This window comes from Gracilinanus agilis, chromosome 2, assembly GCF_016433145.1.
Source record: "Gracilinanus agilis isolate LMUSP501 chromosome 2, AgileGrace, whole genome shotgun sequence".
In the NCBI taxonomy this organism is placed as follows: Eukaryota; Metazoa; Chordata; class Mammalia; order Didelphimorphia; family Didelphidae; genus Gracilinanus; species Gracilinanus agilis.
This window is the reverse complement of record NC_058131.1, coordinates 227,355,746-227,383,305: the sequence shown is the minus strand read 5'-3', so window position 1 is coordinate 227,383,305 and position 27,560 is coordinate 227,355,746. Positions and strand designations below refer to the sequence as shown.

General features: G+C 35.6%; 1 protein-coding gene across 1 annotated transcript in view; it reads left to right on the top strand.

Moving 5' to 3' along the window:
* Positions 1-24,897, top strand: part of LCLAT1 (lysocardiolipin acyltransferase 1) — an 81,831-nt gene extending 56,934 nt beyond the window's left edge. Inside the window, exon 5 of the mRNA XM_044663703.1 lies at positions 23,195-24,897. Coding sequence (XP_044519638.1) covers positions 23,195-23,697 — 503 coding nt within the window. The 3' untranslated portion in view covers positions 23,698-24,897. The remainder of the gene's footprint in view (positions 1-23,194) is intronic.
* Positions 24,898-27,560: the final 2,663 nt, after the last annotated feature.

Here is a 27,560-nt window from a genome sequence, read left to right as displayed (position 1 = left end):
ATATATATATATATATATATATATATATATAGGCTCAATGTTTATAAGAATGTGAGAAAGGTTAATAAGAGTGTAGAAAAGGTTTGTAGGAGAGTGGGAAGGGTTTACAAAGCCTCAAAATATATATAAATAATAAAATAAATATAAGGCTGCTACTTTGCAGATTTTCACCTATCACAGGGGTCTCTAGAATGTAACTCCTGTGATAAGTGAGGTATCACTGTAAAAAAGAAAGGCATCCATATAGTGGCAAAGAATTAGAAACTGAGAAACACCAATAAGATGAGGAATGGCTGAACAATTTAGGGTATATGGATGTGATAATATGGACATGGTTTCAAAGAAACCTGGGAAGATTTGTATGAACTGATAAAGAATTAAATGAGCAGAACCAAGAGAACAATTCATCAAGTTACAACATTAGTATAAAGACAAATAACTTTGAAAGACTTGGGGACTCTGATCAACACAAAGCATCCACAATTCCAGAAGACTCATAATGAAACATGCTGCCAATCTTCTGATAGAGATATGATAGAATGAGTGTAGATTGATACTTTTTTGTATTATGAGAGAATTCATTTTGCTTAACTGAACATGTTTGTAATGGGATTTGGTTCTCTTTCTCACTGCAGAGAGAGAAGAGAGAAGGCATATTTTTGTTCACTGGAAAAAAATTAAATTTTAATTAAAAGATTAAAAGAGGATTTTTTTAAAGTAAAAGAATAAATAACACTTTTCTGGGATCTTATTCATGGCGATGCTTCCAAATAGCCAGTAGATGCTTCCAAATAGCCAGTAGTTCATGGGGTTTGGGGGTAGGGAATACATTACATCCAAAAATTTATACCTCCTTTCCAACACTAGTTCATACAGAATTCAACAAAAAGCAGGCTTTAGAGAATTTACCTTATTCTTGTTCTGCATCTATATGACTAAGACCCATGTATGACTTTTAAATAAATCAAGAATACAGATAACTAAATTATCCCCATAGGGTTCAAGATCCAGGTAAAGTAGTGCTTGGGTGGTGCTGCCTTTTTGTTGTTTGTTTCTTTTGTTTTGTTAACCTATTTAATTGTTTGGAAAACATCTAGTTATCTTGGTCATTGGATTATGGTATATAACAATTGTTGCTAGGACTATCTCCCACTTCTGTGCCTTTGTATAGACTTATCTTTACCTCCTGTTCAGAACACTATAACTGCTCAACATCTCCTAGAATTCTGAGCTCCCTTTAAGGTTCAGCTCAAAAACATCTCCTTAAAAAGGTCTTTCTGATTTCCCCCCAGTTGTTAGTATATCCCACTGCCCTACATCATTGTATTTATATTGATTAGTAGTAAACACATTTATCCGTTTTCTTCATCCCTTTTTTAAAGATGATAACAAGGTATGTGATTTTCTCCAAATATTTTGTCTCTTCCCCACCTTTTTTTTTCCAGATATCTTAAGATTTGAATGTTCTTCTCTAAATTATAACTTCCATCACAGAACTCTTAATGTATATTCTTGGTCCAGCCTAGCCAATTTTCTCATCTTTGTTTTCTTGTATGCATTTCCTACCTCATTGTAGCACATTGAGACTTTGATATTAGATATCAACTACCATTGATGGAAAAAAAGTTTATTATTGAAATCTTTATAGATCTTTTCCATTTGTCTTCTCTTGTTCTGCTTCCATTTTATAGCCTTCATTTTCTTTGGCTTGTTTTCTGGCTTAACCCTTAACTTCTCGCCAAACTCTGCATCTACTTGGTTTTCTCTCTATTTTGTTTTGTTGTTTTATGAGGCTATACTGGTCATCATCTACCAGCCTGCTCCATTAAAATTTTACAAGTTAGTTTGTATTCTGCCAGTGCTGTCCTTAGTGCCATGTCTTTCAAGTCTTTGCTGGTTGAGGCATTTTCTAGATTTTTCATCTCCTTATTATTGCAATTGATTTATGGTACTTATGTATCTTTAGAAAAATGGTTATAGTATGTAACAATGTGTTCTTTTATGTATTTCCCATTGTATCAACATGATCATCTTATAATTAGTGGACTTACAGTTATATTAATTACATGCCATATCTTCTCATTTCCATTTTTCTTATTTGGCATTTGATTTTGATTTTTATATTTCTCTAACAAGGCAATGATTTGACTACACCTAGATTTTTCTCAAATAAATTTCATGTCAAGCAATCAGTAATTTCTTGTTCATTCAAATATAGTGATTTCCTTTATTGTATGATGTTATTCAGTGCTTTTAGATTATCTTCTTGCAAAAATGATTAATGATATAGTTGTGAGGCTTCTATATCATTTATAAGACTTGAGCTTTTAAAAATTTTCTTATTCTTGAGCCATATATTCTATTTTTTCTATTTCCTCTTATCTTCATCTTCACATTAAAGTAATGAGTTATATTAAAATAAATTGATTTAATTTGCAAGTGCATAATTAAAGTCTTTGTACTTTTCTTCAATATAGGCACATAAACATCAAATGTCTTCATGTTGGTCTTTCTTCAAATGCTTATCAGGTGCACAGAAATAGATGATGACTGGGCATCTCCTACAATGCTGTGCTTGTTGCCTTCAAACTCATGTAAAATCAACTTCACCTTTACCTTCACCCTCCAAGAAGAAACTACTTATAAACATTGTATTTAGCTATGACTTCCTCTTGTCCTCTGTTTTCCTCTGTAGAAAAAAAATGTCAAAAATTACGTTATTCAGTTCCTCCAGTATTATGTTCATTCATCAGTCTCTACCTAAGTATCTCTTATTTAGAGTACTAGCACCTGAAATTATTGTTAGCACCCCAAACCTTTTTTTTTCCTGCCAGTCTATCCCAATCTGGCATTACTGTTCTGAGGGCTTGGTTGAGATTAGCTGGCATAAACTTGTATTGGAGCTACTACACATGAATAAGAACAATGGAGGTAGATGGTAGGAGTAATCCAGGCTCAGGAGGTGACAGGGCATGAAGGGTGATGGATCACTCCAACAAAGGATTTAAGAGTAGAGAGGGTGGTTTACCTACTTCAAAAGCCAAATTTGAAAAAGGAGGAGGGTATTTGAGAGAACATCAGCTTACTTGTTAAGTTCTTTAAAATGTTGTAAAATGAGTTGGAATGGAGAGGAAGATTGCTCTAGACCAGTGCTGGGCAAACTTTTTAAAGAGGGGGCCAAAGGAAAGGAAATGCTCATCTGTCAGTCTGTTTCTAAGGCAACTCTTTTGAAGTTTCATTGTATTTGTCACATTAGGAATAATGTCGCTTGGCAGGATAGAACATTTCAGGAGTCCCGCATCTGGCCTGTGGGCCATAGTTTGCTCATCACTGACTAGACTAAAACCCTTGAGGAAGGAGAGATAATATTCTGGTCATTAGTAGATCACAGCTAGTAACATCTGGATTGAGTGATAAATTTGGATTGCTTGAACTTCAGAGGAGAGGTTACTAAATGATGGTGATAGAGGAAATCTAGTGGCAGATGCATTTATGTGTCCTCCCATTCTGTGATCCTGTCCTATAAAAGACATTGAGTTACTTGTAGGATGTTAAAGAACTTAGTCTATGGTTCTCAGTTCTGCTAAACAGAGCTCCCTAATTTTGAGAGGCAGCCTGGTATAAAGGAATGAGGGCTTGGTTTGTAGGTGGAGGAGCCATGCTTAAATTTTATTCCTCTTCTTTACCACTTGTGTGACCTTGAAAAAGTTAGCTTCCTTTGATTTCTACATTCTCTGCTGACAAGTCCTAGGGGGTCCTGACAAACATTCAGAGGTCCTGAAGGAGTGAGAAAAATGAGACGTGGGGAGAAGGGAGAAGGATGACATGCGTCAAGAGGACCAATGAACTTATAGCAATCAGAGGCAGAGTTTATTGATCATAGTTAGTATTTTATAGAGAAAGTGATGTACTAAGGGATTAGGTAAGCCTTTTGCAAGGACAATGGTTAGTAATGATTTACAATCTTAGTACAATGACTTAGCTGACCTCACCAAAACTTAGAGTTTTGTATAGGATAATTATTCAATATGTCAATGTGTAATCTTCTAACTAAGTTTCTCAGGGAAATATTTGGCTTCAATGAGTAGAACAAACACAACTAGTTGTTGCCAGGGCTAGGAGGGGTTTTTAGGATCTCATGCGATGCCAAGGTTGCGTGACTGATTCTGACCAGACCAGAGACTTTGCAATCTGGGGTTCACTCACTAGTGGGGGCTACAACAAAGCCCTCAAATTCAACATGTATAAAACAGAGCTCATTATCTTTCTCTCCCAAACCCATCTCTCTTCAAGACTTTCCAGAGCATCACCATTCTTCTAGTCTCTCAGGTGCTCAACCTTAGTGGCATCCCACATATCTAATCAGGTACCCAGTTTTGTGGGTTTTCTCTCCACAACCCCTCTGGAATACTTCTTTCTCTCCATTCATGCAGTGGTTCAGGCTGTCATCATTTCTCCCCTGGACTTTTATATTAACTTTCTAATGGATCTCCCTTCCTCAAGTCTCTTGCCATCCAATCCATGTTTCACAAAGTTCCAAAGTGATTTTCCTAAAACACAGACCTGAACATGTGAGCCTACCCCTTAATAAACTCTATTGCCTCTAGAATCAAACATTACCTCTTCATTTTGGCATTGAAAACTCTTCACAACTTGCTTTTAGTCTACTTTTCCAAGCTTCTTACACATTACTCCCCTTCACACACCATAATGGCGTCCTTGTCTCTTATGCTCCCCTTTTTTCTTATCTCTTTTCCCCTAGCAGCCCTCCACATTTTGAATACACTCTTCTCACCTCTGAATCCTGACTTCTTTTACTCAGCTCCATTCCCACCATTGTATTCAGGAGGACTTCCCCACACTCACAAGGTGGTAGTACTTTTCATTCTAAGGTAACTATGTCTCCACTCTGTATTTATGTCATATACACCTCTTTATGTATATGTGTTAGCCACATTATCATGTAAGGATCTTGATGTCATAGCCTATTTTCACTTTTTATTTGTATGCTCAGAGTTTTAAGCATCTAGCATAAAGTAAGTATTTAATGTTTTTGTTTAGTGACAGGATTTGGGTGTGAGATTTGAGCATCTGTCTTACAACTGAATATTTTTATTTCTTCTGCTTTCAGGAAAAGTCATGGAAGTTTATTAAACAATATATGCATTATAAATGTAGGATATTTATCTACTTGACTAGCAGTTCAGGTTTTAAAATTAATGAATAAATTGAGAATTTTTTAATACTTAAGAATAACTGGCTAATCTCCATTGACCAACAATCTTGTGTTGTAATTTTTTTTAAAGAGAAATCTTGTACCTCTTTCTCATATTTTGATATTGACTACAAAATAGTCACTGTTTTATATGAATATCTATATTCATTGTGATTCATCACAATGTGATTCATGTCACCACCATCATACATGTGCAGTACCTCAGATATCTAAAATATGACTAGGTTATAGCTTAATCTAGATTGAGAAAAAATAATTTGTTTTATTATTAGCAAGGATGTTTTATTATTAGCAAGGATGATTATTTCCTCTTTGATAATGATTTTTGTGAGTTCTCTTCTATCCCAAAGTTGTCATTCTTAATTCTGCTTTCTCTAGCCTTGGCCCTCATTGGTTTGTGAATTTGGGAACAATTGTCCCCAACATAATGAACTTTAACAGGATAAATATAAATATTATATTTAGGTCCAAAACTTACTTATGCAAGTATAAAGTGGGAAGCACCAGTTCATTTTTAAAAGACCTAATGGTTTTAGTTGGTCACAAGCTTAACACAAGCCAAACGTTTTATATCACTGCATAGTTAAAAAACATATAGTCTTCCAATTCTGGTAGATCCTACTGTAAACTATGACTATGAGACTACATCTAGAGAGTAGTGTACAGTTCTTGGTGTCATATTTGAGGAAAAAAAAAAAGGTAAACTAGAAGGCAACCAGAATGGTAAGGGATCTGGAAACCATCTAATATGAAGAATAAAGGACTTCCTATCAGTGAGAGATGTCTAACAATTAACTGGTTGTTAGATGTGGATTTAGAATCAGGATCTGTGTTGAAATCTTGACTGCATGACTTCTGGCAAGTTTCTTAACCTCTCAAAGTGTTAATTTCATGCTTATAAAATTAGAAAATTGGACTAAATGTCTTCTAAGATTCCTTCTGGCTCTTAATCTATGATTCTATGATCTATGGTTCAGTTTTCTTTACCTGGAAGTATTTAAAAGAAGCTGGATGATCACTTGTTAGAGATGTCATAGTGAGGATTCTTGCATTGGGTGAGAGATTGAGCTTTTTTGCATTTCTTTTTTTTTTTTTTTTGCATTTCTGAGACTTTATAATCCAGTCAGTAAATCTGAGAAATAAGTGAACTATTTTAGTATTTTGTAGAACACAGTGACTTTATTATTATTAATAAAGTTATTAGAAAAATGCTTTAGAAGAATTAAAAGAAATGTGAATATATAGTACCCTTTAAATATTTTAAATCAACATTTATGTTGCCAAAATTTAAACAGACTACTTACTATCCTAAATATGTTTGCACACAGTACTATCATCTCATTTAAATTCAATCATAGTCACCAAACAGCCCAGGCTTAGACTAACGGAAGGTATAAACTTCATTTTCATCTCATTAGGCCACCTGGAAGCAGTAATCAGTGAGTAGTCCTGACGTCAATGGCCTCTCTACTTCATTAAAATGTTAATTTCATGGTTTTAATTCCCTTTGTAAAATGTGCCACTGCAGGACACCATATGCATATTTATTCCAAAACACATTAACCTGCATATTGTGTACTAGCATTTTCCCCCTTAGGTTTCTTTATCTGTTAGTTCTATTTTAAGACATTGGTTATTTTAAAAAATATTTAAATCCTTGTTTTCCTTGTTAAGAATCCTAAAATGTAAATATTTAGTCATATTTTGAGATTGCTCATTTCGGGCTTTCAAAGAGTGAACTCTACCAAATTCCTTGCATCTCTGAACACTTTGCTTGCTTTACCTATGGCTGAGCCCACATATTCTAGTATATGCTTCTATGTATTTGGTTAGATAAGAAACAGCACATCATACTGCAATTCCACTAGCAAGAAAAAGGTTCTCTCAGCATGATCATAATATCGAGCTTTCTGGATATGAAGTTAAAGGATCTGGATTTGAATCCTGGCCCTGCTAGTCAACCCACTTGGGGACTCTTCTACAAGCTACTTAAACCAACTTAGTTTCCTTAGTGAAAAATAATAAGCAGCTGTTATGAATTCCAGGAGCCACAGTGCTACTTGGGCAGGTAGAATTTAAAGACATTGCCAGTAGGGGTGGCTAGGCAGTACAGTAGATAGAACTCCAGGCCTGGAGTTGGGAGTACCTGGGTTCAAACTGGGCTCAGACCCTGCTGGCAAGTCACTTATTCCTGATTGCTTAGCCCTTACTGCTCTTTTGTCTTAGAATTGATACTAAGACAAAAGGTAAAGATTTAAAGGGGAAAAAAAGATGTTGTCCACACATTGCAGATTTTTTGATACCTGTAACCACAGAAAATTCTCTGAGTATTGAAATCAAGGAAAGAGATCAAGTATTGTGTGAAAGGAGGCTGGTATTGGAAGATGACAGAGTACATGGAAGGGAGCAAGATATGGGAAGATTGGGAAGGTAAGTACAGGCCAAGTTATAAAAGGCTTTATAAAGAGTTATAAAAGGCAGACAGGGGATTTTATATCTGATACCTATTGATAAGGAGCCGTTGGAGATTATTGAATAAAGAGGATGATATAGTCAGATCAGTATTTTAAGAAAATCAGCTTGACAGTTGAGGATGAACTGGAATGGGGAGACTAACCAGAAGACCATTGCAATAATTTAGGCATGAGATAATAGTAAGGACCTGCACCGGGCTGGTGGCAGTGTCAGAGGAGAGAAAAGAGGATATACACAAGATGTTAGATATTTGAGAGCAGACTGGATGTGTGTGATGGGAATTGAGGGAATGAGACATCAAGGATGACATCTATGTCATGAACTTGGATGACTGGGAGGCTAATGGCACCCCGGACAGTAATGGGAAAGTAAGGAAGAAGGAAGGGTTAATGAGTTCAATTTTGGACGTGTTGAGTTTAAGATGCCTATAAGACATCCAATTCAAAATGTTTTGTAGCCTGTTGGAAATATGGGTTAGAAAAAGATCTGAGAATCATTAGCATAGAAATGATAATTGAATCCACTGAAGCAGATTAGATCACCAAGAAAAATTGTATAGAAGGAAGAGAGAAGACAACGAGATGAGATGAGAAGATTCTTGAGGAAACCCACCTTTAGCAGGTGTGGCCTGGATTAAGAACCATCAAAAAAGATTGAGAGTGTCCAGACAGATAGAAGAGCCAAGAGAGAGTGGTGTCTTGAAAATCTGCAAAGAGTGATGGGCAGTATCAAAGGCCATAGAGAGAAGGATGAGAATTGAGAAAAGGATTTGTTCAAAAGAATACCTATTATAAAATACCAAACAGGTGACCATTTAGCCTTTGCTTAAAGATATACAGTTTGAGAAAATCTCATCATCTCTCCTGCAATCTATTCTACTTTTGTATACCTATAACTTTTTTTTTTTTAAATTTCCTACATCAAGTCCATATTTCCCTCTTTTTCTACCTTCCATCCATTGGATCATAGGATAATAGATTGAAGTAGAATGAACTTTGTTGTTGTTCAGTCATGTCTTACTCTTAATGACCCTTATTTGGGGTTTTCTTGACAAAAATACAGGAGTGGTTTGCCATTTCCTTCTCCTTTCTAGTTATTTTACTGCTGCATCCTTTCTGACTGGTGGCACAGGTTCTTGTCAGAAGAGGAGCCTACTTTAGTCATCTTCCAGGTTCACTGATTCACAAATGTTCATTAGGAAGATAATGAAGTGATTTCCCTCTTAGAAATAGATATAAAGCTATAGACAAAAGATAATTTTGTTACACATTGCATGTTAACATCACTAAGCTTAATGTAGTTCAGTAAAGGAGTCATTTAATAGTACTTCCTCTTCTGACAGAATTAGGTTATGTTTCATTCTACTGATAGAATTTTTATTTATCCCTTTATTTAATACAATGCTGTGAAGCTCTCTTAAGCTCCAGACGCTGGTGTTCTGGGAAATATAACCAAGATATTTTTTCATGGATATGTCATTATAGAGTAGTATATCCACTCTGCTGTGAACTAATTTTGATTAACTGATATTTTGGCATATAATATGTTTGAAAATGACTAGAGTCTCAGTGTTTGGCTGGTAGAGACATTTAAATTTTTAATAAATGTATATTGGTGTCAACATAAGCATTTTTGAATGGTTTTTTAAAAAGTAATATTGTTAAGACCAGTTGCTTCCTTTTACTTTTTAACTTTAAAGACTTGTACTTGCTAAGACTGAAATGTTTTCTTATCTGCTTCTCTTGATTAGCCAAGCCCTAGCCATCTTTCTAGGTGAAAGTCAAGTTCATCTTCCTTTATAAACATTTTATTGAGACCTAAATGAAATGATGTAGGTAAAGCCCTTTGCAAACTTTAAAGGTGCTATAGAAATATATATTATTATTCTACACAGAAGAATAAAGGAGTAGAAGCTAGACCTGTGACTTCATTGGTATGGGGAATATATGGATAAGCAATCTCCTTCCTGTCAATGCAGATCAGCCCTGGTCTACAGTTTAAAAGTCTTAGAGAATTGCATAAAGCAGGGATATCAAACTCATGGACCATATATGACCTACAAAATTCCCCAGGGAAACTAGATAAAAATGTAATTAAAAGATCTTTAACAAAATAAATAAAAATATATTTTGTGATTTTCAAATTCATGTACAACTGCAGGCATCGTTTCTATTTGACATCACTAGCGTATAGCACTTGAAACAAGGTAAGTGACTTGCCTAAGGTCATAGGCCAGTATGTATATATGAGTCCTACCTCTGAGGCCTTCAAAAAACATTTTTTAATACTTTTCAATGCGAACAAAAGTAACTTTCACTTCAGAACCTGATTACATAAAGGAATTTACTTTGCAAATTGTGACCCTGTAGTTTTAATGATCATCTGAATTCAAGCATATTTATAAGATTTTATTCTTTGCTCTAACATGATCTAGCTATTATACAAAGGTAAGCCATTTAATCTCTTAGCATATCACATATTTGTGTATATTTCAGAATGTGAATATTAATCACATAATTTATAATTTGATGAGCCCCATTTTTCTTGGACCTAAATTTAATTTAAGTAGACAGGATAAAAAAAACATGAGCTCCCAGTGTATTCTCTGGGCACCTTTCTGAACACCATAAGAAGTAACAAAGGGATTTATAGGACATAGTCTTTAAAAGTCTCATGACAAATACAATCTCCACCACTGCCCCAGGACCCTTAATAAAAATGAAGAATGGAGTAGGCACAAGATTGCAAATAGAACAAAGCCCTTTCCTAGCCATTCCTGTCTTCTTCCACCTCTGTCCTGCCCCTAAGACATGCTTTCTTATGCCCAACACCATTAAATCCCAAATCACAACAGAAAGGCAATATGTTCCAAAAATATCCCGTTCCTTCTACTCACTGCAGTCAAAACTCACTAAGTATAAATCTTAGCAAAGTATTTGGCTAATTAAAACAGTACTCACAAAGGATATGTTTATTCTAAAAGAAAACCTTGCTAATCTATAAGAATTCTCCGTTAGTATTCATGTGTGGATAAGAGCTTTTGAACCTTAACACAGCATCCCTGTCTCCTATCTCCAGAGATCCTCCACTCCAGCCCAGCAGACTTTTTAGAGAGAAAGTAAGTTTTATGGAATCACTACTCTTTAGTAGTACATGACTATCTCCCACCTCCTTCTCTTTACAAAATAGTTCTCTTCCCAGTAGGATTCAGTAAAAACAATCATCATGGGGAAGAAAATGTGGATTGTCATAGAAAATATTAAAAAAATCAACATGATAAATCCCTGAATTCAGGGTTGCCTGTGCATTCAGTTAATAAAAAGGTTGTCATTATATAGGGGCCCAGAAAAAAAGGAGAGATATGGGTTAAAGGGAGCGTTTGATAGAACTGCTTTTCCACCAAGGAGGGAAAAGAGTCAAGAGGTGGAACAGTTCAAGGGAGGGATAGCCGTTTCAAATCTTATGGGGCTGAGAAGGAACAGTGGGATCTATTCTGTGCTGTTCATGGAGTTTTTGTTTTAAGGAAATTAAAACTCTTTGGGTAGAGAGATATGCTATGAAAGATTAGAGCCAGAATGTGCATGTTTCTATATCTCTGATATCAGTAATTCTGGGATATGTCAGTATATTTGTTTTACATTAGGTAAGAGACACTATGATAGGTAATTTTACAGCAACTTTGGAATGAACTCAAAATACTTTATACTCTTCTACAAAATGTAAAGAGAATAGTGGGGAGCTTTTGAGAAGGCAATCTGATATGGTAGAGGAGGTTAGAGCCAAAAGACCTGAGTTTAAATATCAGCTCTGTTGCTTTCAGGGCCCTTTGGTGACCTACACCTCTGTGTTGGTGTTTTCACAGTTGTTTTCAGTAGTGTCTGACTCTTTGTGACCCCATTTGGAGTTTTCTTGGCAAAGATACTAAGATGATATGTCATTTCCTTCTCCAGTTCATATTATAGAAGAAACCGAGACAAATGGTTAAGTGACCTTGTTCTCAATCACATCGCTTATAAGTGTCTGAGGCCAGATTTGAACTTGGGAAGATGAGTCTTCTTAACTCCAGGCCTGGAACTCTACCCACTGTACTACCTAGGTGTTCCTACTACTCTAGATCTCTTTAAAATAACAGGCCTGGTCTAGATCACTGGATCATAGATTTAGGTGATCACTAATGTCCTCACTTGGTTCAAATCTTCTACATTTATGAATTCATGGCTTTTAAGATTTTGAGTATTTTCTCTTTGTTCAGTGATGCTACACCATTTTTTCCCCCATTGATATGTCCAATCTTATCCTAAAACTACTTTCTAATTGTAAGGTGCCATTAGATGCTGGAGGTGTAAAAACAAAACAAAAACAGTCCTTGCACTGAAAAAGCTTAAGTGTAGAGGTCAGGGGGCAAGGAATGGCAGGAAAGGAATACCATATGTAAAAACATGCATGGAAGTATGATTGAATTTTTAAAAAGCAGTTACTAAGCACCCACCATGTGCCAAACACTGGTAAACAGAAAGACAGCCCTTGCCCTCTAAGAGCTCCCACTCTAATTGTGGGAGACAACACATAAAAGAAAGTTCAGCTACATAGAACATGGAAGGGGAAGCCCTAAAATCCTAAGGGTTCAGCAAAAATGGAAATGACAAGACTCAGATCTTCAGGTTACAATAAGTTTATACATGTTAGTGTTTGTTCCCTCATCAAACTTCCAACTAAAGAAATTAGAAAGGTTTTTTTGGTAAGAGTTAGAACATGAAAGAAGGTATGGATTCCAAGAGAACTGGATGAGGAAGGAGAGCATTCCTAGGCGTAGGAGACAATTATAGGCCTAGAGGTGGGAAATAGTGTTACTTCTGAGAGCTGTAGGTAGAATAGCAAAATCAAGAACATGTGACTAACAGGATATTTTATGACCATTTTAGAAAACATACCAGTGAAAACTAAAAGCTTAATTTAAAACAGATAATGCCAAGATAATCTTTTTTGACAGCAATAGTATGCTGATAGATGCTATAAATGTAGCTTATCTACATTTCAGCAAAGTCTTTGACAAATTGTCTTACACTATTTTTATGGAAAAAATGGAATGATGTGCCTAGATGGTAGTACAGTCAGGTATTTTCAGAAATAAATGAATGCCTAGGCCCAAACTATTAAATGTTGACTTGGAAGTTCTATCATAGAGTGCCTTAGGTGTCCATTCGTGGCCAAAAACTTGGTTTTTAACTTTTTTTTTACCCAATGTTCAACCCTCCTTATTCTCAGCATAAAATCTCTTCTCATACTTTACCAAAAGAAAAAAAGTCATAAATTATTTTTTCCCAAATTCTGTAGCTCAGATTCCCTTGAGATTATCTCCTTTGCTCTTGTCTCAAGAGGAACAGGTGATCATTTTTTGTCAAGTCTGATCTCTTTACATATACCATTGGTCCTATCCATTTAGACCCCTCTGAGAATTTGCCCCTTCTGACATCCTCCAGATTTTAGCTTTGTAGTGACTGACTGGTTTCTTCCCATATGCCTACAAAAATGTCCACCCACTCTCACTATCTTTAATAAAACTTCATTCACTCCTCCTGCCCTTTAAGTTGTCGTTTTATATTTCTGCTTTCACAGTTGAATCCTTTAAAACAAAACAAAACTTCATGTACTTGTTTGTTTTCACTCCATTACTTCACATTTATTTATTAGGATTTTTCAGTCTGTCATCTAACCCTATCACTCAATTGAAATTACTCTCCCCCAAGTTACTGGGGCTCTCTTAAATCCAGTGGCCATTTTTTGTACCTGCTTTTACACTGTTAGCCAGACTCCCACTGCATTCCTTCTGAATACTCTTCCTACCCTGAATTTTCATTACTACTCTGTTGTGGTTCTTTTCTTACCTGTTGCAGGGTCATCATCATTTGTTTCCCACTACTTATATGTAGATATAATAATAGTTAACATTTGTATAGCAGTTACTTATTGCCAGGCACTATATCAAACAATTTACAATTATTATAACAAAATTGAGTCTTATAACAACCCTGGGAAATAATGTGATCTCCATTTTACATATGAGGAAATTTAGGTAAATAGAAGTTAAATAAGTTGGTCATGTATATCTAGGAGACCAGATTTGAGTGAAGTTTCTTCCTGATTCTAGCCTGCCCCCTTATTTATACCTATCTGTCCTTATGCCATTGTATACCACAGTGATCTGTCTTGGGCCTTCTTTTTTCCTCTTTTCTATACTCAGGTCCCATGGGTTCTACCATCACTGCTTTTCAGATGATACCTTGAATTATTTATCTTGTCCGTGTCTCTTTTTGTCTTTTCCCCCTAAATCAATCAGTCTGTAAATATTAAGCACATACGCTAAGTACTGGGGATACAAAAAGAGGCATCAGATAGTCCCTGCCCTCAAGGAGCTTAAAATCTAATGAATTCCTCTATTTTTGTCAAGGGTATCACCATCCTGCTTATACCTGAGATTCCTAATCTTAGAGCCATCTTTGACTCATCCCTTTTTCTTATACCTTCATATCTAGTCAGTTGCCAAGTCTTCTCAATTCTGCCTCCTTTTCTCCCTTCCTGTACCACAAGTCACCCTAGTTTAGACCATCACTTTTTGCCTGTTCTATCAAGATAGCCTTTTAATTGATCTCCATGCCTCTAGTCTCTCTTTTCCAGTCCATTTTTCATACGGTTGCCAGATTGATATTCTTTTTTTTTTTTTTAACCCTTGTACTTTGGTGTATTGTCTCATAGGTGGAAGATTGGTAAGGGTGGGCAATGGGGGTCAAGTGACTTGCCCAGGGTCACACAGCTGGGAAGTGACTGAGGCCGGGTTTGAACCTAGGACCTCCTGTCTCTAGACCTGACTCTCACCAGATTGATATTCTTAAAGCGCAGATCTGGCTGTGGCACTCAACAGCTCGAAAATCTTCATCAGTTCCCTCATTTGAATTATCAAATAAACACTCTTTTCTTTGCTATTTAAAGCCCTTCACCACCTATAATGAATGTGTATTACTCCCACTTAAACACTATTTAAGGGTTTATTTCAAGGACTGTAATATGGAAACAGAAATAGATGTGTTTTGTCTAATCCTTGATGATAGAACTAGAAATAATAGATAGAACTTGGAAAGGTGAAAATTCAGACTTGATGGACAAGGGAAGGGAAACTATATAAACTCATACTACGTGAAGTGGAACCAACCACCCTAAAAATTGGTGCTATCCCTTCACTGTGTATCTTCAAAATGAAGCCTGGATGTTCATTTATTGTGGACGTTGTATGGGATATTTTTGTTCAAGTATTCTTTAGACTAGACAGCCTCTGAGGTCCTTTCTACCTCTAATTCTGTGATCCTAATCCTGTGATTGCTGCATCAAATTAGGCCGTGGTCTGGTGTCATTTAATGTAATTAATTACATTCACATAGCCATTGTCACCTACCTACCTATATGCTAATACAAACAGTCACACACAGGTGGATAAAGAAGACAAAGGAAAGAAAAATGTAGAGCAAAAAAATCTGAAATGACTGTTCAGAAGACAGAGAAGCAAAAATGGATCATTAGAAAGAATGCATGTTTAGACAAAAATAAATTAGGAAGATGATGAGAAGAAAAGTAAGCCTAAGAAAGGAATGGAGGAAAGGAAGAAAGAGTTCCCTTTAATTCAACCACATATGTGCTCACAATATATACCTTTTAAAGAAATATAGGAGGAGGAGAAGAGGGAAAAAGAAGTAGTATTAAGTAATATGAGAGGACAGGTAAAGGAGTAGGTTCTATTAGTGGTTATATGCAAGAAGAAAGAATTTGCATTTATATCCCTATAGTACTCAGATTCTAAATATTATTCTAAATTATTTGTTTCAAACCACAATACATTTTTAGCCAGTTAATCACTTGTGTTATTAATAATCTCATTAAACTAGTGAGAATTAAAATATGCTTTAAAACCTAATATTTCAGATAATATGTCTAATTCCTAGTATAATAATGTAAGTCAAAATCAATATATTGTTTGTGGTCAGCATTTGTATGATATTCAGGAGGACAATAGAAATAGGCTTAATGTAACATTCCAGATATTAAGTACTTGAATCTGTGAGCAGTTTATTCTAATGTTTTTTGGTGCCAAAAACAGTTTCTGCCAGACCTTGATCCATAAGTGGACAGATCATATTAAATTCAATCAACCTAGTACTTGAGGAGACATCTTAATCAGAAAGGGATTTAATGAAAAGCCTTATCATAGATGAATACTCTAATTATGAAAGGCTAATATTTACCCACAAAGAAGAATTTGTTTCAGGATTAGTCAGGGGCCTTAGAGGAATTCAGTGACATCAGTTTAATAATGAAATTCCTAATTAAAGTGATAATAGAATTTTAATTATAATGTATTTCTTTGCAGGACACATAATTTTATTTACTATAGTTTTTTTTCAATTGGACCTCTTAAGGAAATCTAACCAAATTGCATACATGGAAAGGATTTTTTTAAAAATTCAGAAATTAAAATTTTTATATGAAAATAGCAGAATGTTATCCAAAGACTTTCCTAAGATTAATGTTCAAAAGTATATAAACACACCCAGTTAAGTAGATAGTTATTTTCAATCAGTTTGAAAAGTGAATAGTTTATCTCAGTTATTTATGTAAGGAAAAGAGATGTGATGCCCTTTTAGTGAGAGTGAGGAATAAACAGATGGATAACCTAAGGCAGTGATGATGAGCTTTTTAGAGACTGAGTGCCATGCCTGCCCCACCTCCAGACTTCATGCTGTGCCCCACACTTCCACAGAGACCAAGTCCTGGACCTCCCCTTTCCCCTTACCCCAGTCAGGGGAAGGAGAAAGGGAGGGAAGGAGAAAGCTAGAGCACTTGCTCTGCTCAGGGGAGGGAGTAATAGCAGAGGGGCAGGGAGGCACATTGGAGATGGGGAAGGGTGCTGCTCCATCTGAATCCCTCTGCCTTTCTGGTAACTAACTTAGGCAGGCAACAGCCCACATGCCCATAGAGAGGTTTCTGTGTACCATCTTTGGCACCTATGCCGAAGGTGTGTCATCATGGGCCTAAGAGCTATACTAATAACCAGAAAATATTAAAAGACTTAGAGGAAATCCTTAAATGCATTGGGTCAGATCTTCTATGGAAGACTTCTGGGAGGACATGGCTAAATTTGCGGAGGAGAAAGTGTAGATCAGTTTTAATCTGAACTCTTGGAGGGATTACCCATAGATACCACAAATTACTTGAAAGCTATACAGTATTAAAAAAGACAACCCTCTATATCAGCCCTTTTTATTATAAACACAGCAACATGGTATACCAAAAAGAGCATTGACTGAATTCAGAGGATCTGGATTCAAATTCCATCTTTGATGCTTACTACCTCTCATCTTGGGCAAGGGGAATAACTTCCCTGGGCCTCACTTTGGTTATCTGAAAAATGAGAGTTTCAATGGGATGGCCTCTGAATTCCCTTCCAAGCCTAGATCTATATAATCCAATTACCAGTTAGCCTACAGAGACTTTAAATAAGTTAATCATTTTACAAATGATGATGTTGTCATGTACATTATTTAGTGAAGTGTTATCCTCAAATATGTTATTGTCATGGCTACATGGATCTGTCTCTCTACTTAACTCTGAAAATGTCCAAATGAGCCTTTTAATTTTTATTCAAAACTATTAAGGTCGTTAGGATTACTTGAAGCAAACTTTCTCAGTGCAACAGGTTCTGGTTTCTGGTCGAGGCTTAGGCAAAGTTCTCAGGAGCACTTTCTAAATGGTTTGTTGTGCTTATTTTTGACTAGTTCAAGTTTAATATGCCCTTACATTTATTTAATATCTTCTTTCAATTGCAGGTAGGCTCATAGACTAATTGACTACAAGAGTCCTTAGAGGTACTTTAACTCAAACTCTGCTTTTTACAAGTGAAGAAGCTGAGGCCCAAAGAAGGGAAATGACCTACTTAAGTTCACACAGGGAGTAAGTAGAAAAGCTGAGATTTGTAAAGTACTGAGGGGAAGAGAACAAAGCATGAGACCCACTATTTTCTATAGAGGAATTTAAAAATAGTTGGGCTTTAAAAGCATTAAGATATGAAATGATTAAAAAAACCCAAAGAGTTCAATACAAGATAATAAAAGTCTAAGATATGTCAAAGTAGTACATAATTACTAAATAAAACTATCTGAATTCAGACAAGTGAATGATCAGTTTTTTGAGAAATATTATTAACTCTGTTTAGACAAAGAAATTTCTGCTCTTCAATTTCTTAACCCAGGTCTTTCTGACCATAGTCCCTCCAGCCACTATGCCACATTATCTCGGAGAGGAAAGAAGAGATACTTGAGAAAGATTTCAGTCAAAAGAGATTGAGATGATATGGGGGTGGGGATAATGAGAGTCCCATTAATCTTTAATTAATCATCACTTTTAAGTTTCTATTTACTACTTATGCAGTGGTTTAATTCCTCCTAGGAATAATCTTTCAATTCTTGGTTGTTGCTTTTTCAACCCAAAGGCTTTCACACATTAGGTTAGCTGAATAGAGATGATTACATCAATCAATTAGGCTTTTCCACTAAAAAATACTTCAGACTTTCAGTGGCCTTGGTTCTTTAAATTGTTATTTTCCATGATTGAGAAGCATTATAAGAAGTAATTTGGGGTTAAAATAATTTTTCTTATAGAACTTTAATCCATGAGATATCCTACCTATCCTTTCTCTGAAATGTGCTCTCTCATAATCCATATGGCTCTGCCTCTCTGTTACAAAGTCAAAGTCAGTGGTCATTTCCCCACCAGGTTGCCACCTTGCGTACTCAGAATCACAGACTCTCAGTGTTGTAAGGGACTCTCTAGACCAGCCTATACCTGAGTAAGAATATAATAGTCATCAAGGTATTGCTTAAAAAGATTTCCAATGAGAGAGACTCTAGGATCTTCTGAGTATTTTATTCCACTTTTAGATGGATAACAGTTATATTAGTAAATGTTTCCTTACATTAAATCCAACTTTGGCTCTGCAACTTCTATCCATTCCTCCATAGTTCTGCTCCTGGTGGAATAAGCAGAAATGCCAGCTAGCCTATATCCACAGAGTTCTCTTGATCTTTTAGACCAGTAACCCTGGGAAGAAAGAAGATAGTTTGGCATATTCTTGATGAAGCTGTACCAGCAATTTGTGATCACAACTTCCTTTTCTTAATGTTCACTAATCATCCTTCTAATACAATTTTCTGAATATTTTCTAGGAGTTAAAACTTTCTGATTTGTGGTTTGCAGACCAAATCCTCTTTCCGTTTTTGGAAATTGTTTTTCCTCAGCAGAGAAAGCAGAAGGAATACGAGTTAAGCAGCTTTCTCTGTCTTCCCTTCATTGTTCCTTATTTATTATCCCAATACATTTTAGACTGTAGTTCTCTACTGACTTTGAGCCTCCTGTTTCCTCCAAGTAGTTAAACACAAACAAATCCTTTTGCTCTCTGTACTTTTCCTTGCTGGCCTCATTTTTAACATTCCTGTCACTCTTCTTACAGGAGTATATCATACTTTAGTATTCATCTTCCGTCACCTACCCTTTTTCCCATTTGGGGTATGTCTTTTTAAAATTCTGAATGTGTTGATGAGATCCCTTTATATCCATGACAGTCTCTTTAGATTCATTTCCCCTTTTCCTCATCTGATTTTTTTTTGTTTGTATTTTCAAAATTTCATTCTTGAGAGTTTTTTATCCCTCCTAGACTGACTTACTCTGTAGAATTAGTTCATAGATTCTATCCTTTCTCTAAACCCTTTGAAATATATTCTCATAACTAGAATATACGTTAGATCTTATACAACCATTTTTATTTCTCTTACAAATTCTAAGATGTAGTAATTCTTTTACATGCTCTGTTCTTTACATTTCCATACCCAAGTTCCTCCTAGTGGGAAGAATCAAAACTAGAATAAAATTTGCTACTGTTCTATTTACTTTTGAAGGATGACATTATCATTAAGATAGTCAAAATGTTATTAATCCTTCTGCCTTTTTCAGAGAGGGCACCTGTAGATGTGTCTAGTCACTACTGTATCATTTCTCTGTGCCAAATTTGTGATCCTGGACTATTCATCTATTTCCTCATTCTTTTCAGCTGATCCACAGGATTCTCAAATGACAGTTTTTGCCTGCTTATCTTCATCTAACATAAAATCCGCCAGTATTTTCTTTCCCTAGTACCTATATTTTCTCACAAATTTATCTTCTTAATATACAATGCTATTCTTGCCATCCTCCACTTTTTCTTTTAACCTGTCCTGTTTCTTTGGAATAATGTATATTCCCAGAAACATATTACAATCATAACTTTCATCTCACCAGATGTTATTGATTCTTGAAAGGTCATATTTGCTTTTTGGGCATTAGGAGTTTCTACTTTCTTATTTCCCATATTTTGTGCATTTCTGTGTAGATGTTAAAGATCATGGGTTTTATGGCTTACTCATTTCCTGGGTTTTGTTTCCAGTGAATGTCTATACCTCTTCTTCCTATGTTGGTGGTATCTAGCATAGTGACTTAGGCAATTTTCTCTCAATTCTTTCCTTTTCAGTTTAAAGTCTTTTGTGTTTTCAGAATCTAGGCAAATTCATTCTTACCAGCCTTTGTTGGGCTACTGCCAAAGATGAAGTATACTTATTCCTAAATTGTATTATGAGGTTCAGTTTTAGATACCATCATTGTAAACAGGTATTCGCTTCCCATATTTGCCTTTCTCTTCTGAAGCCTTGCCTTCAGGTGGTATAATTCAGTGTTGCCATGTGACTTAAAAGAAATTATCTTTTGACAAATTCATGTCTTGGGGAAAGGCAGGAATTGCCTTCCTTATTAAAAGGATATTCTACAATTTAATGAAACAATCATTTTTTGCTTCAAGAAAAAGACAGATTAACAAACATTTGTGAAATGCTTACTATGTATTCCAGTCACACTAAATCGGAGAAAAAAAACATTCAAATTGGTGCTAACCATTAAAAAACTAAGTGAGGGGATCAGGGATTGGGAAAGTCTTCCCAGGGGCTGGATGGGACATTTGAATTGGAACTTGAAAGAAGGTAAGTATTCTAAAAGAGTTGAGAGAGTTCTGTGTATTTTAGGTATGCTGGACAGCCTGTGGAAAAAAATAGACTGCCAAGTTCAGGGAATGGCATGTAGGCCATTTTGGTTAGGACATAATAATATGTAAAGAGGAGCAATGTGAAATAAGGTGGGAAGATAGCCAGCCCGTGGAAGACTTTCAGTGACAAACCAAGTAGCTTGAATTTTGTGTTGGAGACAGTGAGAAATGAAGAGCAATCTTGAGCAGGGGAGCACCATAACTGAACCTCAGCAGATGTTTTTGACAGCTGGGTGGGAGATGGATTGGAAGGGAAAGAGTCTGAGGATGGGAACATCCATTAGTGGGCTCTTCCAATATTCCTTGGTAGAGGTAAGGATAATCTGAATTAAGATATTGTAATCTGGGGGAATAGAATGAAGACAAATGACAGATGCTGCAGAGCCACAGTTGGCAAAGCTTGTTAAATGATTGCACATATTTTAAGACTACTATGAACAAGGAGCTTATAGACCCTGGGAATACAAACAAAAACCAAAGGACAAATAAAAAAAATTCCTCGGGAGCTTTCTTTACACCAGGGGGAAACAACAGCATGTAAACATAAATAAAAAGTCATTTAAAGAGGGAGAAAGTTTTGAACTAGGTGGGGCTGGGAGTGGGATTAAGAGATGAACCTTCTTGGCAAGATCAACTCATAATCACAGTCAGTCATTAAGTCTGACCCTCCCATTTTACATGTAAGGAAAATGAGGTGAAAAAGGTTAAGCAACTTGCCCAGGCTCATACAACTAGTAATTATCTGAGGTGGAATTAGTTCCCATACTCTCCTGATGCCAATTGTAACTTTCTATCCAGTATTCCATGTTACCTGTGATTTTGTATGTCCCTTTATCCAGCAGATTAACTTCTAGAATCATCCCCTCATTCTCCCTAATCTTCTTATTTACTAGTTCCTTTTCTGCTTCCTATAAACACGATCAAGTTTCCCCTAATCCATGAAAAGCTCTGACAGGACACTACTGTCCCATTAAACTATTATCTGATATATTTCTTCCTGTTTACAACTAATTTGAGGTAGAAGGCTGTCTATATAATTATTACTTCTACTTTTTTTCTCTTATTCACTTCTCAGTCCTTTGATAGCCAACTTTCCAGCCTCATCATCAACCAAAACTATTGAATGAAACCAATTTCTCCAAAGTTACCCTTCATTGCCAGATCTGATAGTTTTTTCTCATTCTTTATGCTTCCTGATCTCTCTAAAGATTTGACACTTGACAGCAGTAGGATACTCTCTCTTATCTTAGTTTCCATGACATTGCTATTTCTTGATTCTTATTGTTTGCCCCTTTTTTAGTCTCCTTTGCTGGATCATCATCCCTATAATACTTTATAAATCCCTATTTCAAATCATATTACTTTTTGCTGCCTCACTTTATTTGTAAACTATGCCAACCAAACTAACTTTTCTGGTAAGGGAGATTGTGCTTTGCTGAGTTGAAGTACATAATGTCTCCATGATTTTCTCACAGTCTTCCAAGAGGCTTCAAACTTCTGTCAACATTTTATCCTAGGGCCTTTACAGTAACCAAGAAGTGACCAGAAATGGGTTTTGAAAGGTGATATTAGCAGAGCACAAGTTTTGGCAAGGTTTTAATCACCTTTCCTTTGCTTTGATGTGTATTAGCTATGGGAATACCTACACTGATGAAATCATAGAGCCTTTAAAGAATTGATCAAGAGTGATATTAATATCCTTGGCAATCTATTCCAGTTTCACTGAACATAATGTTGACAAGGATGACTATGGCTGTTGTCATTTCTTTGCTTAGCATCTTGACAAAATCATATGCAGTGTATTAAAATAAAATAACTCAAGGTATAAATTTTTTGTGTGTGTTTGTAATAGCTGTTGAGTCTAATTATATTTTTTTTCTTCCTGGTAGTTGGCATGATAATATTTAGTTAAAAGGCAGATGAGTATGGATTTTGAGAGACTGTGTACCACTAGTCACTTTTTGGGAGAAGGTATAGTTAACTATGTGTTCTTGTATTCTTTGAGGTCTAATTTTATCCTTTTTGCCACTTAGTTTTAGGATTCTGGATTGCTATTCCTATAGTTGAGTTTCATTTTTACCTCACTCCCTGAACCATCAGTTATGTTGATAAGTAAGAAGAATACAAACTGAAAATGATAAGTAAATACTGATCAAATAGCCAAAGACTGTTGTTATTTATAGCCTGCGTTTCCTTCTTCCCCTTTTGTTAATTCTGACATGGTTTTTAACGTTTTCAGGCCTGCTTGCAATTTAATCACAATTATTAGAAAAGTTGACTATTGCTTTATCTTTGTTTATCTTCTTCCAACCTAGGTAAAAACCTTGATGCCATCCATGACGTCACTGTGGCGTATCCTCATAACATTCCTCAGACAGAGAAGCACCTCTTAAGTGGAAATTTTCCCAAGGAGATCCACTTTCACATCAATAGATATCCAGTAGAAACCCTTCCAGAATCCAAGGAGGAACTTCAGGTCTGGTGCCACAAAAGATGGCAAGAGAAAGAGGAACGACTCCGTATGTTCTATGAGGGCCCAAAGAATTTTGACTTCACAGGGAAGAGTGTGATTCCACCTTGCAAATCAGAGTTTAGGGTACTAATGGTCAAATGGATGTCAATCCTGTATTGGACTTTCTTCACCCCTGCTATGTTTATTCTCTTATATTTCTACAGCATTGTTCGGTGGTATTTTTTAATTGTAATTCTCTTTTTTGTGCTACAAGAGAAAATATTTGGTGGACTAGAAGTCATTGAACTTGCATGTTACCGATTCTTACATAAACGACCACGTGTAGATGACAAGAGAAACGAATGAGAATACGGGATTCACAGGCCAGAAACTTGATTTTTTAAAAAATGTTCTACATACAGCCTTTGTAAAATGAGATTTTTTTGCATGAAAATTTCAAATTTTTCTTACTTCCATCATTCTTTGTTAAAGACATTTTGCACTTGATTTTATGAAAAGAAAAAAAAAGATGTTGCTCTATATGAAAATAGTTTTTAACCTCAGAATGTAATTTTAATATTGCTTCAGCAGGAGTTACAGTGGTAAAATAATTCTTGCTGGATTATTAAACAATCATTAGGCTGTTAATAGGCAGGGTACCCAATAGATTTGTAAACTCCAATGCTATCATCCAGCCAAATTGTGTAGCCAAAGGAGATAGATCTGGGACTTGTATCCCCTAGTATAAATCAAGTCTCTACCCTGAAGAGTGGAGGTAGGTCACCTCACTTATTCATGTGAATTATATCTTTTTTACATTTTCCTCTACATTGCCCTAACCACCCTTTTCCCAATAGTCATTCTTATTCTAGCTTCCTTTTGGTGCCTGACTGAGATGCCCTGCCCTCCCTCTTAGATTAGTCACATGATTTGGCAACCAATCAATACAAAGAACCTGATCATTCATAAGAAGTTCCTATTTGGCTTTTGGTGACCTACAGAGTGAAGAATCATATGTGCCCTTTTGCCCAAGGAGGGAACCAGGTCTAAAAGTAAACAGAGGCTTTACCAACTTTTAAACCTCAATATGAATTTTGCAGTGAGAGATTTTGCTATTTTCACATCTTCATTTTGTGGTACTTCATTTTCTTCTCGTTGTTATATGATTGGTGCCAGTTTTCCTTCAGTATATTGATAGTTGATACCTTTTTGTCCCAATATGAAAAAACATACTTTTATCTTTCCCAAAAGTACAATCTGAAATGATTATAACAAATGTGGATTCTCAGGTGTTTCTGAAAGCCTACAGTAAAGGGAAAACTGTTTTGTCTCTCTGTGTAAAAATCTATTTAGCCCTTAAAAAAAAAAAAAAGCCTTAAACATAGGCAATTACGAACAATAGCTAAAATTACACAACAAAAGAACATCATATCCCTGACAATTCAGACTACTTAGTTAATTTTTTTTTTTTTTTTTTTTTTTTTTTTTTGCTGGACAGTGGCTTCTATTCTAAGTTCTAACTTTGTTTTGCTATAAAAGGGGCGTACATATAGTAAGCTTGGCATACTGAACAGATTCTTTTGCAGGAAGTACCCATTCAACTGGAAAGAACATTGCTAAAAAAAATCATTTTTGTTAGAAAGCAAAGTATATTAACTATGTCTCCTTTTGAAAAACTGACCTATATTTAACTATCCTCTCCTCCCTAAGGGGAAGACAGCTGCTTTTAATTCTCTGCACTTAGCTACTAATTAGTTATTACACACATGTGCTGAAAGCCATCTGTTTAACTTCATGGCTTTTTGTTTTATTTCGGGATTGGAAGGAAGTTAACCTTTTTCCATTATAAAAGTAGTTTCTAATTTAGGTTTTTCTCAGACTTCCTTTGGCTATATTTAGAAATCCAAAAAGAGTTTGACAATTGGGATTGTTCTGTTATAGGTAAGGAGGAAAAAAGGCTATACTTCTGTCCTGAAGGTGTTTATAATATAGTCTTTGTAAGCTGACATCATAGCTACTGCTCAAAGCTATGAAGCTCTCTGTCCAAGAAACATTTTCTGTCTAATCTGATGCACTTTCAATTTGAACCTTGAAAAGAAAAACACTATTTTTCCCCCACAGAAAACATCTTTAAGACAAACTCTAAGGCCTCTTTCTTTTTAAACTTAACAAGACCTAGAGTTCAGAATCAGATATTATAGACACCCACACCAGGGAGAAGTGGTTTTTACAAGGCACTAAGAGTTACAAATGGTGACCCTTGGGGTGGAGTGGGCGGAGAGAAAATGAAATAAACAGTTTTTGTCTTGAGAAAGCAGCATTCCAGTTCCCACTTTGAACTGGAGAAAAACAATTTTTTTCTCCGACATTTTTCATCTTTTAAAAGGGTTCTTTAAATATATTTTTCAAAATTTGTAAAGCAGTTAGCATTTGTTTGTAATATTTAATCGCTTATGGGATGACTCAGAAAATTTAATATGAAAATGGCAAAGATGCATCCATATATCTTCAGTCCTTACATCTTCCACAGTCCTCCATCTTGGTGCTCTAAAAAAAGAGAGCTCCTTCTCTCCTGGCTGCACTACAATTCAGAGATAATAATCTTTTAATCTATGGAAAGTACACTTGACAGCCTTGGAAATTATTATAATTTAGTTGTCCAAATGTTCAATTTTAAAATTGCCATTCTGTGAAATTTTAAATAAAAGTCAGCATGTTTTATACAGGGCATGGACCATGATTTCCTCCAAGACCCATAAGAAAGGTTACTAATTAAGTAAGGATCTTTTTTACAGACCTGAGTGGATTATCAACACTGACATATGACAGCATACCTCATTAATTTGAACAGCCATTAAAAGTACATGGTAAGAGATGAGCATTTGTGAACTGTAAGGAGGAGGGAGACGTGTAAGAAAGACCTCCTTTCTAAGGCTTCACATAAAATTGGTATATGTCACTTTTTTAGTCAAATTCAGAATACAAAAATAATAGCCTACTTCTACTTAGAATACCTTACAGTTAGGTTGATTGGAACGTGGAGTCACTCTAACAGTAATGAATCGGAAGCCATAGTGCTAACGGGGAATTCTATGAGCTGATTGTTCACAAAAAATATATTGGAGATGTGACCTCCTGCTTTCTTTGCTCAGTCTCTAAGCTCTAGTCCCAGCAGCCATACCCTTCTGCACTTTACAGCAGCAGTTCCACTAGGGGAACTTGTTGGTGGATTGTTTACATTTCTTTGTATGAACGACATGCTTTTAGTGCCTTGGTTAAGGGTCTGGTTTAGTTTTGGGTATTTCTGCACTATGTCCCTTAGACAAAGGTTTCTTTTTATTAACTCATGGAGGGAGAAACTATTTAGGCCTGTGGTCTCTAAACATTTGTTACTGTTGTTGATAAACATCACTTTATGGCAACATTTGGGTTAAATCCAAGGCATTTATTGGCATATTTGTGAGCAGTGATACAGGATGCAAAAAGGAATTTGCTGATGACTGTTGCCTTCAATTTAAATTTTGATTTCAGAAGGGATTTTTACTTTTGACAGCTTGATCTTATAAGAAGAATTTTATGAAAAATATGAAGACATGAAAACTCACAAAATTGCCTTAGTTTTTGTCATCCATGAATCTGTTAAGATGTTTGTGAGTCATGTATCAGTGATGTATCATACATCCCAAAATAAAATGGAATACTTAAACTCTGTGTGTGTGTGTGTGTGTGTGTGTGTGTGTGTGTGTTTGTGTGTGTGTGTTTGTATGTGTGTGTGTGTATTTCTGGTTTGGCAAAAGTGATATGAATTACAATCTATGAAAGATTTATCATTCCATTTTGTTTTCCAATATATATCTAGCCTGAATTTCTTTTTTTTCAAAGAAGACAATCACTGCTGTTAAGCCTTTCAAAAACTCTCAGTTCAGTTCTGGAGCAGATTGTATTTTTAAAAATTTCCCTTGGCATCCTTATTCTTTTTAGCAGCATAACTACATGTAAGTAATACTCTCAAGTTTTTCTTTCTTTCCACCTTGTCAAAAGTAATTTCATTTTTTAATGAACTTATAAACATTTTTTATATCTTGCATGAATTGACTCCCAATAAGGATAATAACTAATACTTAAGCACTTTAAAGTTTGTAAGGCACACTATGTCTTAATTATTCATTTGAGCCTCACAGCCACCCTGTACTACAGGCATTTCGTCCCATTCAGTTTTATTTTAATAT